Source organism: Talpa europaea, assembly GCF_964194135.1.
Source record: "Talpa europaea genome assembly, chromosome: 13".
Classification (NCBI taxonomy): Eukaryota; Metazoa; Chordata; class Mammalia; order Eulipotyphla; family Talpidae; genus Talpa; species Talpa europaea.
In genome coordinates this window covers 88,365,263-88,380,621 of record NC_140080.1, presented here as the reverse complement: position 1 = coordinate 88,380,621, position 15,359 = coordinate 88,365,263, and the positions used below count along the sequence as shown (strand labels likewise).

General features: G+C 44.9%; 1 protein-coding gene across 2 annotated transcripts in view; it reads right to left on the bottom strand.

The window, feature by feature from the left end:
* Positions 1 to 9,156, bottom strand: part of MALT1 (MALT1 paracaspase) — a gene marked incomplete at both ends in the record, with an annotated part of 46,510 nt that extends 37,354 nt beyond the window's left edge. For both annotated transcript variants that reach the window (XM_084252496.1, XM_084252495.1), the window contains 2 exons: positions 1,466 to 1,632; positions 8,882 to 9,156. In XM_084252496.1, coding sequence (XP_084108622.1) covers positions 1,466 to 1,632; positions 8,882 to 9,156 — 442 coding nt within the window. The remainder of the gene's footprint in view (positions 1 to 1,465; positions 1,633 to 8,881) is intronic.
* Positions 9,157 to 15,359: the final 6,203 nt, after the last annotated feature.

Below are 15,359 nucleotides of genomic sequence, written 5' to 3'. Positions count from 1 at the left end.
ATCGGGGCAAGCTGGCAGAGCATGTGTGGTGGAAAAGCCCACCTGGAAAGAGCAGGGAGGGCCTCTCAATTCTATGGGCTCCTGTAGAAAATGTATGACATGGCACAGCCATGAGAGATACTAGGGAATTATCACATGATAATGATGCAGTTCTATAGAAGAACGTTTTCTTCAAAGGAGATGCATGCTGAAGACTTAGGGATAGAGTTTCTGTGACAAACACTGAAGTAGCCTGGCCAAAATATAAACATACACATTTGTATGTATGTATATAGAGAAATGAGATAAAGCAAGTATGAGAAATGTTTATTTTTTCCTAACAGCATGCTTTTGAAATATCGACTGACTAAAAACAACCCTTATGAGTCAGGAAGTCTACACTTCCCAGCTTTCCAAGACCTACTGTAGTGGATTAGATAACGCCTGCTCTGTTGATGCCCATATTGTTCATTGTTTCTCAGTGGCTCTTCATTCAAAGGAGTAGGAACAGTTAAGTAGGGGGTAGGAACAGTTAACATAGCTAGTTAGATACAATTGTTGTTTGTCATCAATCAGTAAACTTCTTAAGGCAATGTGTATTAGTTTTTATCTCCCAGTGCCTTGAGTAGTATTCAGAGTTTGGAGCCGCTGAAATCTGCTAGTGCAGGGCAGTAGTGAGGTGCTGTGCTCTCACACTTTACAGAAATCCAGGGCCTCTGCGAACTTAAGAAATCGCTCTGAGAAATAGGTATGACTTCAATGTCTCACCATGTCCTTCAGTAATTACACTTAATTTCTCTGACTGCTGGCTGCCAAGTCTATAAAAAGAGAGCGCTCCCTACCTTGCAGAGTAGCAGGCATTACAGGGAACAATGCTGCACGAGTTGCATGTAGACACGACAGAAGCCTGACATCTCATAATCTGTTGTTGATTATAGCCTGAGCTCTGGGATTTCTGATTTTTGAAAGTCTCCCAAATATTCATTTTTGGTCCAGCAAAAATCATATAAGGTGCACTCTAGTTAACCAGTTTTGGTCACGTCTGTCCTTAAAACTGTCATTGTGGCCAAAGAGATGGAATGTGCTAATGTGTCTGGCTTAGTGCCAGGAGTGAAGTTGGGTTGACTCAGTTTTCCAGAAACCACATGGCTCACCACACAAAACTGGGCCTAATGGAAGGAGGAAGGAAACAGCAGGGCCAGGGGTGGAGCGGGAGAGACCTAACATGCAGGATATATTCAAATTGTCCAACTGTCCCCAAAATATCTTTTATAGTTGGTTCTTTGAACTACAATCAATGTTTACACATAATATTTGCTTTTTGTGTATTCTTTAGTCTCACCTGCGGATGGTGGGGGGAGAATGAGGCTCCATATATTTACACTTTCCAAAAATATGTAACAGAAATGGGCTGGTCAAATGAGATATTCTCCTCTAAGTATGTCTCCATGAACTTCTAGAGAACATACCTAAGGGAAAGACCTACCTGGGCGGCTGAGAAGCTGAAGAGCTTCAGTGTACTCCATGGAGAGCAGGAATTCACTGAGTTCCGTGACTGTACACCCTTTTTCACCCATTAGCTTCAGCAAACATAGGCTGGGGCTCCCTTCAGGCTCCAAGACCTTAAGAGAACACTGCTCCAGGTCCAGGCAACTGAAAACAACACATTTAACTCAAGTCAACAATTTCCTTCCATATACTATGCCATGTTTGGTAGCGTTTGCTAGAAGGAATAAAACACAAGCTGTTATATGGTGAAAAATTATTTACATTATGAGATGCTGCTTCCTTTTGCCATTACGGAGGATTCCTCTTTATTCTTCTCAACTCAGCTCTGCTAACTACTGAATCAGGAAAATGCTCTAAAGAATCTTTACATTTGAAGCAGGATGTAAGAGAAATCTGGCCTCAATATTAACAAAAATTTACCTTTAATTTGGGAATAGGAATTTCTCTACTCTTTCTTGTACTTTAGAGTATAAGATGACCCAGAGAAGTGTGCATCTTGAGGTATACTGAAAAGTGAAGAAAAATCAACATACAAACCAGTGTTTACTATAGACAAAGTAGTTTGCCTGTGTCAATTCATAAGATATAAAACAGCTTGTGTTCTGTATGATACTCTTTTTACTAACAAGAATACATGTGTGTTTTTATATATGCAGAGTACCTTTGAAGATAGCCAAGAAACTGGGCACCTTTGAGAGGAACCAAAATTATGCTTCCTCTCTACCATAAACTCCTTTGTGCTGCTGAATTTTTCACTATGTGCGCTCATTAAAAAGTGTATTCAATAAGACAATCCATGCTATTGACATTCAAAATACTTTTAAGCATCTAGAAATACCCTAAGAAAGGGAGCAGGCAACCTATGGTGTGTGGGTCAAACCTGTTTAGTCACCGGATTTTCCAATAAAGTTTTATTGGAACATGGTGAGTCTCATTCATTTACACACCTACAGATGTGGATGGCTGCTCTTCCGTTACAACAGCAGAGTTGAGTAATTGGTCTGCAAGTATGAAAGCATTTACTATCTGACCCTTTATGGTAAAAAATTGCTGACCCTTGCTCTAAAGACTCTTTACATTCTATCTTTTTAAAGTATTTGACACACATATACAATTTCCTTTTGAATGTTTTTGTGTTCAGTAGTGATATGCAAGGTTAGAAAGATGTTAAGATCTGACTGTAAAAGGCCATAAATAATGGACCAAGTATGAACAGCAATCATTTTATGGGAAGGGAAAGTGTTAACATGAATTCAACAGAAGGGAAAATAACCTTCCCCAAAAGATATAACCAACAACACAGGCCAAAGCCCTCAGGTAATCTCCCATTATTTACTGTAGAACTTGCACCTAATACACCTCTATGGATTCCTCTTTTGGGCCAACTTGAATTGCAGTCCAATATGAACTCCAGCCTCTCTGTGAGGTCCTCTCAGACCATACCAGTCCACCAAACATACTTTAGACAGCCTTGGAACTGTGGTTATTGCATATGCCAGAGGTGAGGAAAGGTTTTTGTAAAGGTCCAGAGCTTTATGGCCATATTGCATCTGTCACATACTCCTCATTATCTGTCATATTTTTTAAAAAAAGATTTATTTTATTTATTTTGCATACAAGAACTGTTCCCCACTCTGTCTCTGATGAATCCTCTCACCCCTCATACCTCTGGCCTATACCCCAGCTCCTGGATGCATAAATAAATCTTTTAAAAAAATAAAAAGAAAAGCTAGCAAAAGAAAACAAAAAATGGGGACGGTAAAAGATTATTAAGGTTAATTTCTTGATAATGCTTATTCCTAAAACTGTTTTAGCTTTTCCTTAAATGATTTTTTGAATAGCTTCTATTTTGGTAACATGATAATGTCTCCTGTCAATATATTAACTAGGTTTTTTTTTTTTTTTTCTGTGTCCTAGTTAAACCAGCCTATTTAAACTCTGTTCCTGTTAAATGTGAATCCTCATATTTTGGGTTAATCATTTCCAAATTCTGGTCTATAGATGAGTTGCAGCACATTCTAAAGTCTAAGAGAAACTGCTAAAAAGAAGGATAATAAAATCTGTTAAAGGAAAGTGTCCTGCCCTGTGTGAAATCATGGTGACCACATGCAGTAGCAAAATCAGAAAGCCGAGGCGGCGTGTTGGTCCTCTGCTTTGAAGGATTTTCTTGTACGATTCCCTGTATAGTGCCCAAGTCAAGGAAATAGTATTGCAACAATGTCAGGATGGCCAATTTTTCAAATAATTAGAAAGTGGAATTTATAAAAACAAGGATGCTATATGTGAAATGTAATTTCTTATGATTCAGAAAAGTTATCAGGATCTGAAACATGAATTTAAGAAGCAGTCTAGTGAATGCAAACAAGTGGTGCACTAATTAATGTTTATATTGATGTGAAGAAAAGGAAAAACAACTCAGCCCCCAATAAAGATCAAATTGAAGCAGACAGTGCTTTCTCTTCCCACCCATATGCCACAGGAGAAAAACAGAAGTAAACACCTTTTATTGATTTTCTGCCTGGGTACCGGCTTTCAGTTAAGATGATGCATAGATATACTCAATTTTATTTTGTTCCTTTTTTAGTTACTTTCTGTAAGACTGTGCTTTGAAGTGGTTTCTACTAGTCTTAATTTGGAATTTCTGATTTAATCGAGATTACATTATTACTGAAACAAAAGGACTGTGTTTTTTAAATATATATATATATATATAGTTATCTTTACTTTCCAAAACACACAATCACATAGAACATGTATGCCCTTGAGTGAACAAACCATGGCCCTGCTTTTAAGTTCTTTTGCTCCTCATTTTGGTACATTTACTTTTTGGAGTCTTTATTCATTAATTCAACAACTACTTATTAGTCACCTATAATGGACCCACACTTGAAGAGGTCGAGGAAAAAGTAATGTGGTTCACCTGTGGAGACCATCCCAGGTCACAGTAGGTACAAAGACCCTCCTGTGTTTGAGGGAAAAAGCTAACTGCAGCAGCAAGAGGGGGAGATAAGATAATATAAAGGGTGTTTTTACTCTGAGATGGAAAAGACAACTTTATTGGAGGCTGAGTTGTTTTCCCTTTTCTTCACATCAATATAAACATTAATCAGTTAATTAATAAATATTAATTAATTTGAGCAGAAGGGGAGGGATTTAATGATTTGAAAGACTTCTTACTGCTACATTGTGAACAGACTGGGAGTTTGAAAAAAAAGCAGAAGTTAGGTGGCTGCTGGAATAGTTCAGGTGAGAGAAAATGGTGTCCTGGCCCAGCATGGCTCAGTGCATGCTGGAATCTAGATGCAGCTGCAGGTACAGCAGACAGGATTTCCTGATAAAATGGGTGTAGTGTGCAAAAGCAGAGTCAGGAACAACTCTGAAACTTAGGCCTGATCACTGGAAGGATCCAAGCGCCACACACTGAGGGACAGAAAACTGCCAGACAAATTATGGAGGAAGACAGGTTAAGCTCTGGATATGCTGCATTTGCCACGTCTACGAATCACTCAAGAGGAGATGACAATCAGGCATCGGCACATGCGAATCTGGGAATTCAAAGCAAAGATGTGGGCGGAAGATATGAATTGAGAATAATCAACTTTAGTATTTGTAAAGCTATGGCCTAAGGGACATCACCAGGGAAAAGGATGAGGTGAACACGTGTAGAGGAAGCGAGGCAAAGCCTGAGCCCTAAGCATTCCAACATGCGGAGACTGAAGAGATAAAGATGAAGAGGAAAACTTCTGCTCCGCCTTTTACACATGTTCTCATTCCTATCACAAACTGCCTGCAAGCACAGTCTCTGCAGATAAAAGAACACCTTGAATCAGCAGGAAGGCAGGGACTGCGTTCCCTGCCCACATTCCACAGCCCCATTCTAAGCTTCGTCCTTCACAGAACTGAGGCAGCCAACAGCACCTCCAGTGAGATCTGCTGTCTTGGGGGCCACCGCAGAATTTATGAGGCCCCGACAAGATACACAGATCCTTTCCCTACCAATACCAATAGTGAAGGGTGCTCAATGTTTCATCTGTCTGCAATGGGATCAGGGCTGACTTTATAGTTGGGGCATTCCCACATGTGCATGGTTGCCGGGAACTCCGCTATGTGCAAGGACTCACACTGAATCATCAAGGACCATGTGAAAACATACATTATTCCTAATCTCTGATGGACAATTCAGAATGGATTCAGGGTTCATTTATTAAATTCTCATCTAGTTTGAGGAAAGATGTATAGAGTGAGAAATGGTAAAAACAAACAGACTAGGCAATCTTTTGGGATTTTAGAGTTGTGAATTCAGAGATTGAGGGAAAGCATTTCACATCCTCCTGGGAATTGATCTCCACTTAGACTAGACCCTCAAGCTATAATTCCTGTTTGACACTAGAGAAAAGTATTTTTAGGACCTTCTACTTTTACAGATGCTCATCTGTCATCAGTATGAAACTAAGCTTTTTTTTTATCTTATCAAGTTTTCAGTAATAAGCTTTTGTCACTTCAGTTTAATTCCTCTGATTCAATAGGTATATAAGCGTATTGTTCCCCAATTCTCTTATCTTCAAACTTCTCTCCTCACCTCAACTAACCTAATGTGGACTCACTTTCATCTTCCTGGAAAATTGGTGAAATTCCAATGTGAAATTCCAAGTTCACTTGTTTCTTAGTGAACTTCCCACCCTGAAACTGTCAGATCTGATCCCACAAAGCCTTTTGTTGCTTGCCACCTCCTAGCATGTGAACTTAGCTCAAGAGTCTACCTGACATGGCCTCAAAAATCTCCCAAACAGGGCCTCCCCGGTGGCACAGCGGTTGAGCGCTGGGTTGCGAAGCTGCCTGCAGCCTCTGCAGCGCCAGTTCGATGCCCAGCTGCTCCCGGGCCACGGGAGGAGGGTCCCACATGGCGCGCAGACCTCTCCTGCCGCCCGCTGCTCCCCTCTGCAGTGTATTTTGGTCCTTCTGCCTGCTCTGCTCCCTGCTCTGGCTCTGGTGAATTCTCTCACCCTCCTGCGCTTCTGACTGTATCAAGTGCTTGTATAAATAAATAATCTAAAAAAAAAAAAATCTCCCAAACAACACTAACACCTTCCACAGGCTTTAACAAAACCTGACCGAAGGCTGGGGGAGGACAGCTGAATACCTGATGTTAGACCTCAGCTGCAGTAAGTACTCACTGGTCCTGGCTGATAGATTCTTGCAAACATCAGGGTTAGGCGAAAGGAGGTATATAGGAAGGCAGGGTTTCTAATGACACTTCATTCAATGTCAGCTGGATTTTCTTACCCTCAACTATGTTGAAAGAAAACAAGTTACTGGAGGACTTGCTCATTTAGTTTCCGCCAGCCATGCTTCCTCGGGATGAAGATGAAAACTTCATCAAAGGATCTTCCTTCGCTTCCTTCATCAACAAACAGGAGTCTTTGCTAGGAAGCCCTCCTCGGGAGAGTACAGGGCCTTCCCTAACTAGAGTACTAGTTAGTATTACAATGCTCTTACAATGGGGGTGGTCTTACCCCCAAGAGGACAACTTTTACATTATTCTAAGTCTAGAAAATCAGAAATCAGCATCGTATTTTGGCTTTTCTTTGCATAGCCACAAGTACAGAGTGTTTTTCCCAGCACAGAAAGAAATCGTGCCACTTGTTAGCTTGACTTTGCCAATTTACCACTTCTTGATTCCATGCTCACATCATTTCTTCTCTGTTGGAGGAGATAATCTCAAATCATCATTATTCTTGGGTAACTCCAAACTCTCTGAAACCCAGGGCTATTACAGGGGTTAAAGTAGATAATGCATGCAAAAAGTAGGCTGCATGGTATACACTAGGTGCTCAATTAATGATAAACCTCATTATTATTAAGCATCCAACATAGCATTTCTTATGTTATTTGCCAATGTCCTACAATAATAGTCAATTACTAGGTAAGTCCTTACAAATAGGAGCTAAAGTTTTGTGTCATCTTTTTATCTTCTGGAACTTCTAGCAGATAATAGGTACTTAATAAATACTAATTTTGAAAGAATAACTCCCCTGTCAATTCAATAGTATACTAAGATAGGTTTCAGGCAGAAGACACAGAATGTTAACAGATGGCCCCTGGGCTCATGGAGTTTATAAAGATGTATACAAACAATCATCACACAACACAAAGTCTAGTCATAGGAGAAGTTGAAAAAACTAAAGGGTGGAAGGCAGACCAAAATCAATGACACAGAGCTGGGGTTTTAAGTGTGGACAGAAAACCCCTTGTGCAGGTCCTGAGACCCCTTCACAGAATCTACAAGTCCAAAACGATTTTTCGTAATAACACTAAGGTATTTTATCTTCATTCATTCATTCTCTCAGGAGGGTATTGGAATTTTCAGGATTACATTACACGAATAAAGCCCCCTCTCTGCGAGGAAACGGAAGAGATTTTCAAAATGTAAAACTTTGCTACCCACTTTTGTTTTGGAAAGTTAGTTTTTCCGCAAAAACGTGTTATTTCTTTGAACATGTCATGGGCAATACATTCTTTTTAAGTAAGTTGACATCAAAAGCTCTGTTTTGGTTTTAATTTCCAATACGGTAACTAGCAGTCTCTATGCCACAGGTGTATAAAATCTAGAATTCGTGTAAAAACTCTCCTGGGTCTTCAAAAATTCTGAAGCGTGTCAAGGAGGCCTGAGACCAGAAAGCTGCAGACCCTCTGCCAGGCTGCTTAGCCTGGTCTGGGGGGGACGGAGCTTCACTTGTGTAACTCGGCAAGTCAGGGGCGCTGGGCGGGCTGGTCTGCCCGAGCAAGAGGGCGAGCTGAACTCCAGCTCTCCCCAACATGCTCTCCCGACAGAGACACCTTCGCGTCCCGACCCTCCTGGCTGCCATCACTTCTTTCCCTGCACTTTCCCCGAATTTCCTTGGGTCCCCCAGGTCTGCCTCCGGAGCCCCGTTCTTCTGCACTTTAACGATTCAAGGTCAACCTCTGTGAGTCCAGTTTTTCCGAAGCCCTGTCCGGGGGTCCCCAGCGGCCGGCCCGGCTCCTCCCCCCGCCCGATCTCGAATCTTGGGGTTCAGGCTCTCAAGCTCACTTGGGTTCTCTCCGCGCCCCTCGCCGCCGAGACCCGGGCCAGCCCCGCGCGGACAGCACCCCATCCCCGCGCCCGGACAGCACCCCATTCCCGCGCCCGGACAGCACCCCATCCCCGCGCCCGGACAGCACCCCATTCCCGCGCCCGGACATCACCCCAACCCCGCGCCCCGGCCCGGACAGCACCCCAACTCCGCGCCCCGGCCCGGCCGCGCACCCCATCCCCGCGCCCCGGCCGCGCACCCCATCCCCGCGCCCCGGCCGCGCACCCCAACCCCGCGCCCCGGCCCGGACAGCACCCCATCCCCGCGCCCCGGCCGCTCACCTGAGCCGCAGGCGCCCCCGACTCCCCGCCACCTCCGCCAGCCTCCGCCAGCCGCGGCCGTCGCACGCCCGGTCCAGGCTCTCGCCGAGCCTCCGCAGCAGCGGCTCGGGCAGGCGGTGCAGGGGCGCGCCGGCCGGGGCGGGGGGCGGCGGTCCCGAGGGCGCGGCCGCGGGCGGCTGCGAGGCCGGGGGCGGCGGGGCCTGCAGCGGCTCCCCCCAGCGCGGCGGGTCCTGCGCCAGCGACCCCGCGACGGGCGCCGCTCCCGCCGGCCGCATCGCGCGCCCGGGCTCGGCGCACCTTCCGCTGCGCGGGGAGGCGGAAGCGCGGCTCGGCGCGCGGCCCGCACCGGAGGAGGAAGCGCCGCTCCCCGCCCGCCGACTCGGTTTGCCGGCCGCGGCCCCGCGGCCTCGCCAGGCGCGGGAGGGGGCGGGGCCGAGGTCGCCCCGCCCCTCAGAGCCGAGGGGGCGGGGCCGCCGGCAGGAAGGGCCGGTGGCCGCCGCGGGGAGGGGCGGGCACTCCAGGGGGCGGGGGTCGAGGTCGCCCCGCCCTCCTCGGAGCCAAGGGGGCGGGGCCGCCGGGCAGGAAGGGCCGGCGGCCGCCGCGGGGGGAGGGAGCGGCGGAGGAACTACGCCCGGGCGGCTGCGCGGCGGCGCGGAGCCTGCGGCGTCGGGGCTTCCCGGGCCCGTGGGAGGAGGTTGCCTCACGCCAAAGAGGGGCGCGGGCGGCCCGCGTCGCCGACCCCCGGCCGCGCGCCGCTGACGCAGGGGCGCACGTGTGCCGGACGCCGCCACCTGCGCCCGCCTCGGGCGCCGCCCGGGACTTCCTCGTTTTGGGGTAGCCCGTGGGCTTTGTAAGGGAAGTGGTGCCAGAGATGCAGATATTTAATGGAAATTGTCCGGAATCTATATTGTACCTAGACTTAAAAAAGTAAAACAACAGGGCCTCCCCGGTGGCGCAGCGGGTTGAGCGCGGGTTCGATTCCCGGCCGCCCAGGGGGATACCCACACGGTACGGCAGACCTCTCCTGGCTCAGCGCGGGTTGATTCCCGGCCGCCAGAGAGCGACGCACAGGCGGGGCAGACCTCTCCTGTCTTGCCTGCTGCTCCCCTCAGCAGTGTATTTCAGTCAGTCTGCCTGTTCTGCTCCCCACTCTGTCCCCCATTCTGTCCCTGATGAATCCTCTCACCCCACCCCCTGACCGCTGGCCTGTACCCCAATTCTTGTATAAATAAATAACTCTTAAAAGCAGAAAGCTCCTGCTTTCCTCTGAATCAGGTTGCCACCCACAGTCTTCATGAAGTGGGGAGCAGATGTCCTTCTGGGAAGCAGGAGGGGAATAAACTTACCTGAGCTTGCTCTCCAGTTGCACCAATATTCAAAACTATGGATAGTTTGGGACAAATGCAAGTGAGTGACTTAGAAGTGTAATCACTTGGCCCAGTTTCTGCTGCTGTCAGCTTCGTCATCATGCGGGACAAGAGGATTTTCTGAGGCAATATTTTGGGCCCCCAAATTCTCCCTGCTGTTGGAAAGGTGTTTGCTCCAAGCAATCTCCACCATTTCCCGGGCAAGCTGTCACTGGGCTGTCTCATCCAGTGTGAGTTTAGAATTCAGAATGAGGGATAATGGCTAAGAGTGTGACCTCTGGATCCAGAAGATCTGCTGGGTTCTGGTTTTTTGACCTTGTATAAGTTAGTTACTTCTTTGTCGCATCTGTTTAGATGACTGAAAGTATGGTATCTAGAGAGCTGTAACCACAATAAAAGGAGTTGCTGCGTGTGGAGCACTTATCTCTCCTTGACCTGCAGCGGACAGTGTGGGCTACTACCCTTAGAAATGCGCGAACCTGTCTTATTCTCAGTTTGATTTGGCAGATCTCTTTCAGTCAATTCCTGTGCCCTCCTGCTTTGTCTTCAATCACCGAACAACTATTTCACGAAGTATTAAAATCGTGTGCCAATAATGTCTGTCTTACTGGTCTAGTCTGTGTTCGTTGCATCTTCCAGTCCTTCACAATTGAGATTGAACAGATTTCCTATTAATAAGTCTACCTTGTGCAAGATAGTGTTTATGCAATTTCCTATACGTGCGTGTGGGTTAAAATGGGCACCTGTTTAACTTGTGAGTATCTTTCTCAATTTGATCACGTGTGCCTTTATTCAAGACAGCCTCGTCTGCCACTGTGCTAATCCTTACCAGTTCCTCTCCTGCTTCTCTCAGATGCGTGCTCCCCTCCTCTCTCAGTTCACGCTGGTAATTGCTCTGTTTGCCACCTAGCAATTTTATCTCCTATGCAGTTACTCAATCTGCCACCCTCCAGCCTCTACCTTGGACTGACAGCACCTTTTATGACTGGTCTTTCTCTCCTCTCAGTCAAATATTATTATTTTTATTAGGTAATTCACTCCTGTGGGTCCCTTGTGGGGCATAATGTAACATTTAGTGCTTGCCCAGTATTTGAATCTTGATGCTGCCACTTATTCCTGGTGTGACCCTAGGTGAGTTACTTAACCTCTCAACTTCAATTTCCACATCTTTCAAACGATTGTTGTGAGGACTATAGGAGATAATATATGTGCAAATATAAAGTGTCTGGAAGAAGTAGCTATGTCCATGAATGCGCTCAAAATTGCCATAGTAATTTCAAGAACAGTGTGAATGACAGTAATTCACCTTCCCTTTCTGTATCATTCATTGTGTTTATGTAAAGATAGGTGGCAAATTGAGTGTGAAGATCTGGCCTTTAAATGCCGCTTAGAAGTTCAGGCATGTTTTCAGATACTATACTGGGGAGTTTTCCCTCATTAGTTGAAAGTGACATAGATTTGTCAATCCGGACAATTTTGCAGGAAGCTCCTGGTTTCGTTCTATGGGAATTCATTGATGTAATCTTCAAAACACAGACACATTTGGAAACTGACTCACAGATTTTGTTTCCTTTACATAATTTGACGATAGAGAGTACTCTAACTGAAAATAGCAGAACAACATATCATTTCATATCTGGACAGGTTATAATAGGCCAAGTGCAGGAGAAAACCTCCAGGTCCTTGGAGAGGTAAACAGGCACACCTCATTACATCTGCAGATGCACGCTTTTTATGAATTGAAGGTTTGTGGTAATATGTGCCCAAGTCTGTGGGTGCCGTATTTTCAACAGCTCAGATGATGGGCAGCTTTTTTAAAACCAATAAAGTATTTTTAATTAAAGTATGTACATTTTGGGGGGACATAATCCTACTGCTTAATATACTACAACATACTGTACATTTTTTTTTAAATAAAACATTTTTTAAAAAGATTTATTTATTTATACAAGCACTGGGTACAGTCAGAAGCGCAGGAGGGCGAGAGAATTCATCAGAGCCAGAGCGGGGAGCAGAACAGGCAGAAGGACCAAAGTACACTGCTGAGGGGAGCAGCGGGCGGCAGGAGAGGTCTGTGCACCATGTGGGACCCTCCTGCAGTGGCCGGGGAACAGCCAGGGATGGAACCAGCGCTGCAGAGGCTGTGGGCAGCTTTGCAACCCAGCGCTCAACCACTGCGCCACCGGGGAGGCCCAATAAAACATTTTTTTATTGAGGTAACATTGGTTCACAACCTCGTATGTGACTTAAAAGAATAGGATCACCCCCTCCAGTTATTGTTAGCATACCACACCCATCACTACGATACCCATAGTCCTCCACCACAGTCCACTGTGCTCCCTTCCACTTTACTGTCTCCCTCTGGTAGCCTCAGATTTCTAGGGTTTGTTATTGGTTTGGCTTTATCTGACCCTTTGTTTTTTTATATTCCACATACAAGTGACACCATCTAGTATTTTTCTTTCTTTTTCTGATTTATTTTTCTTAGCATAATCCCCTGCAGTTCCATTTATGTTTTCTCAAATGATAAGACTTCATCTTTTTTATAGCTGCATAGTATCCCATTGTGTATGTATACATCTTCCTAATCCACTGATCTGTCTTTGGGCAATTAGGTTGTTTCTATAATTTGGTTATTGCAAATAGTGCTGTAATAAACACAGGAGTGCATATATTCCTTTAAAACAGTTACTGTAAATGTAACTTTTATATGCTCTGAGAAACCAAAAAAAATCCATGTGACTTGCTTTATTTCAATATTGGCTTTATGGCAGTAGTCTGGAAATGATTCTGCAGTATCTCTAGGGTTTGCCTGTGCCACAGAAGGAATGGGAACAGGAGTTTTGTGATTTAAGATATTTTTGTCTCCTGCCCTCATTCCATGCCCAGCACCCCTCCCCACCTCTGGCTCAGCCTCTGTGTTGAAGCCACTCAGGATCCCTGTAGATTCAAGACTCTCTACATCCCTCTCTGCTGCCATCTCCCAAAGAACAAGGTGGTTTTTCCCATTTTAATTTTAACCGGAGTAGTAACTAAACAGCGCACAAATACTCACACCTTCCCTTCCTGATGAATCACCCAGGCTGAAATAGTTGATGTTGACCATGACAGACTTCATTTACTTGTCTACATTCATTCATTCATTTACTCATTAAAGAATATTTATGGGCTACCTACCTTGTGCTTAGCTCTGTGCCAAATACTCTGTGTGAAAGATAGTTTTTGTTTTATTTTCTTTATAGATTTTTTGATTCACAGTAACATTGAGGGAAAGATACAGAAATTTCACATACACCTTCAGAGACTGCCAACCAACCTCTCCCATTGTCAACATTCCTACCAGGGTGGTGCATTTGTTACAAACAATGAGCCTACATTGACACATCAGAATCACCCTAAGTCCAAAGTTTACATTAGGGTTTGCTCTTGGTGTTGTACAATATGAGGACAATTGCCAAACTTTTTAGTAAAATTTATCTCTTTAGTATTTAGCCATGATCCTAATAAGCGTGGAGAAAAGAGGGACAAATTCAAGAGCGACCTGAATAACTTTGCACAATCTATGACAGCGTCAGATTGCATGAATCACTATGCCTCAAAGAGTGTGGTTCAAACGTTTAAATGTATTCTTCAGAGATTGTTTTAATGAGGAAGGAATGAAACAAGCATTTCTAGTGTGAGCAGTATTGTACAAAGTGCAGCAGACAGGGCCAAGGGATTAGGAGATTGTTGTTCAATGAGTAAACTCGAAAGGTGGAGAGGACAAACTACTCCCCAAGGAAGAATTGTGGAAATATTTGTCATCAGCAGTTTCTCCACGATATGATAGAACTAAATAAAAGAGGATTTGAATGACTGGCGAACACTCAGCAGTGCAAGGGACCTCTTCAGAAACAACTCACCTGATTGGCCTGAGTTCAGAGATGGAGCTTGAAAGGAAGGGAGGAGATGTCTCCCGTGGGGAAGTGAGGTGGCCAATAATAAACTATAATACACACTATGATAAACTCTCCCTGTTCTGCTCCCCGCCTTGTCTCTGGTGATTCCTCTCACCCTTCTGCGACTCTGGCTTCTTATACAAGAGCTGGGGTTTGGTTTCTCTGAGTGGACAGGAACGGGCGGCACTAAGGGTTGGGATGTGTGTTGACTGGGAAAGAAGAGACACGAGTGGGAAAAGGAAATGAGAGTTTGACAGCTGTGACCGGGCATAAGGCTCTCTGGCTCCAGGCAAAATTTCCCACGTTATGTTCGGGGACTACCAATTCCTTGAAATAACAATATACTACTTAAGAATAGGGCTCCATGAAGAGGAAATGCAAATGGCCAACAGGCATATGAAAAAATGTTCAACATCACTTGTCATCAGGGAAATGCAAATCAAAACTACCATGAGATACCATCTTACACCAGTGAGAATGGCACATATTAAAAAAACTAGCAACAACAAATGTTGGCGAGGGTGTGGAGAAAAAGGAACTCTTCTGCACTGTTGGTGGGAGTGCAAACTGGTCCAACCACTGTGGAAAGCTGTGTGGAGATTTCGGGACCTACTAAACATAGAGCTTCCATATGATCCAGCAATTCCACTCCTAGGTATTTACCCAAAGGACACAGAAACATCAATTCCAAAGAACACCTGCACCCCTATGTTTATAGCAGCACTGTTTACAATAGCTAAGCTTTGGAAACAACCCAAATGCCCAAAAATAGATGACTGGATCAAGAAGATGTGGTACATATATACCATGGAATATTACTCAGCATTCAAAAAAGATAAACACATGCAATTTGCAGCAACATGGATGGAGCTGGAAGGGATCATGCTCAGCGAAATAAGCCAGAAAGAAAAAGAAAAATACCGGATGGTCTCACTCATAGCAGGAATCTAGAAAACTTAAATAAGGGACCAGGAAAATGAATATAAGAAAGTGAAAATCAAAATCAACAAAAAACTATGAACCAGAGACACTTTTTGGGGCGTGGGGGGCGGGAGGGGAGGGATTGGGGTCAGAATGGGGGGGGGGTTGCAATTGTATGGGGAATATAAAAATAAAATTTATTATTTAAAAAAAAATAATAGGGCTCCATGGCAAAATGCATTTGGTGAACAC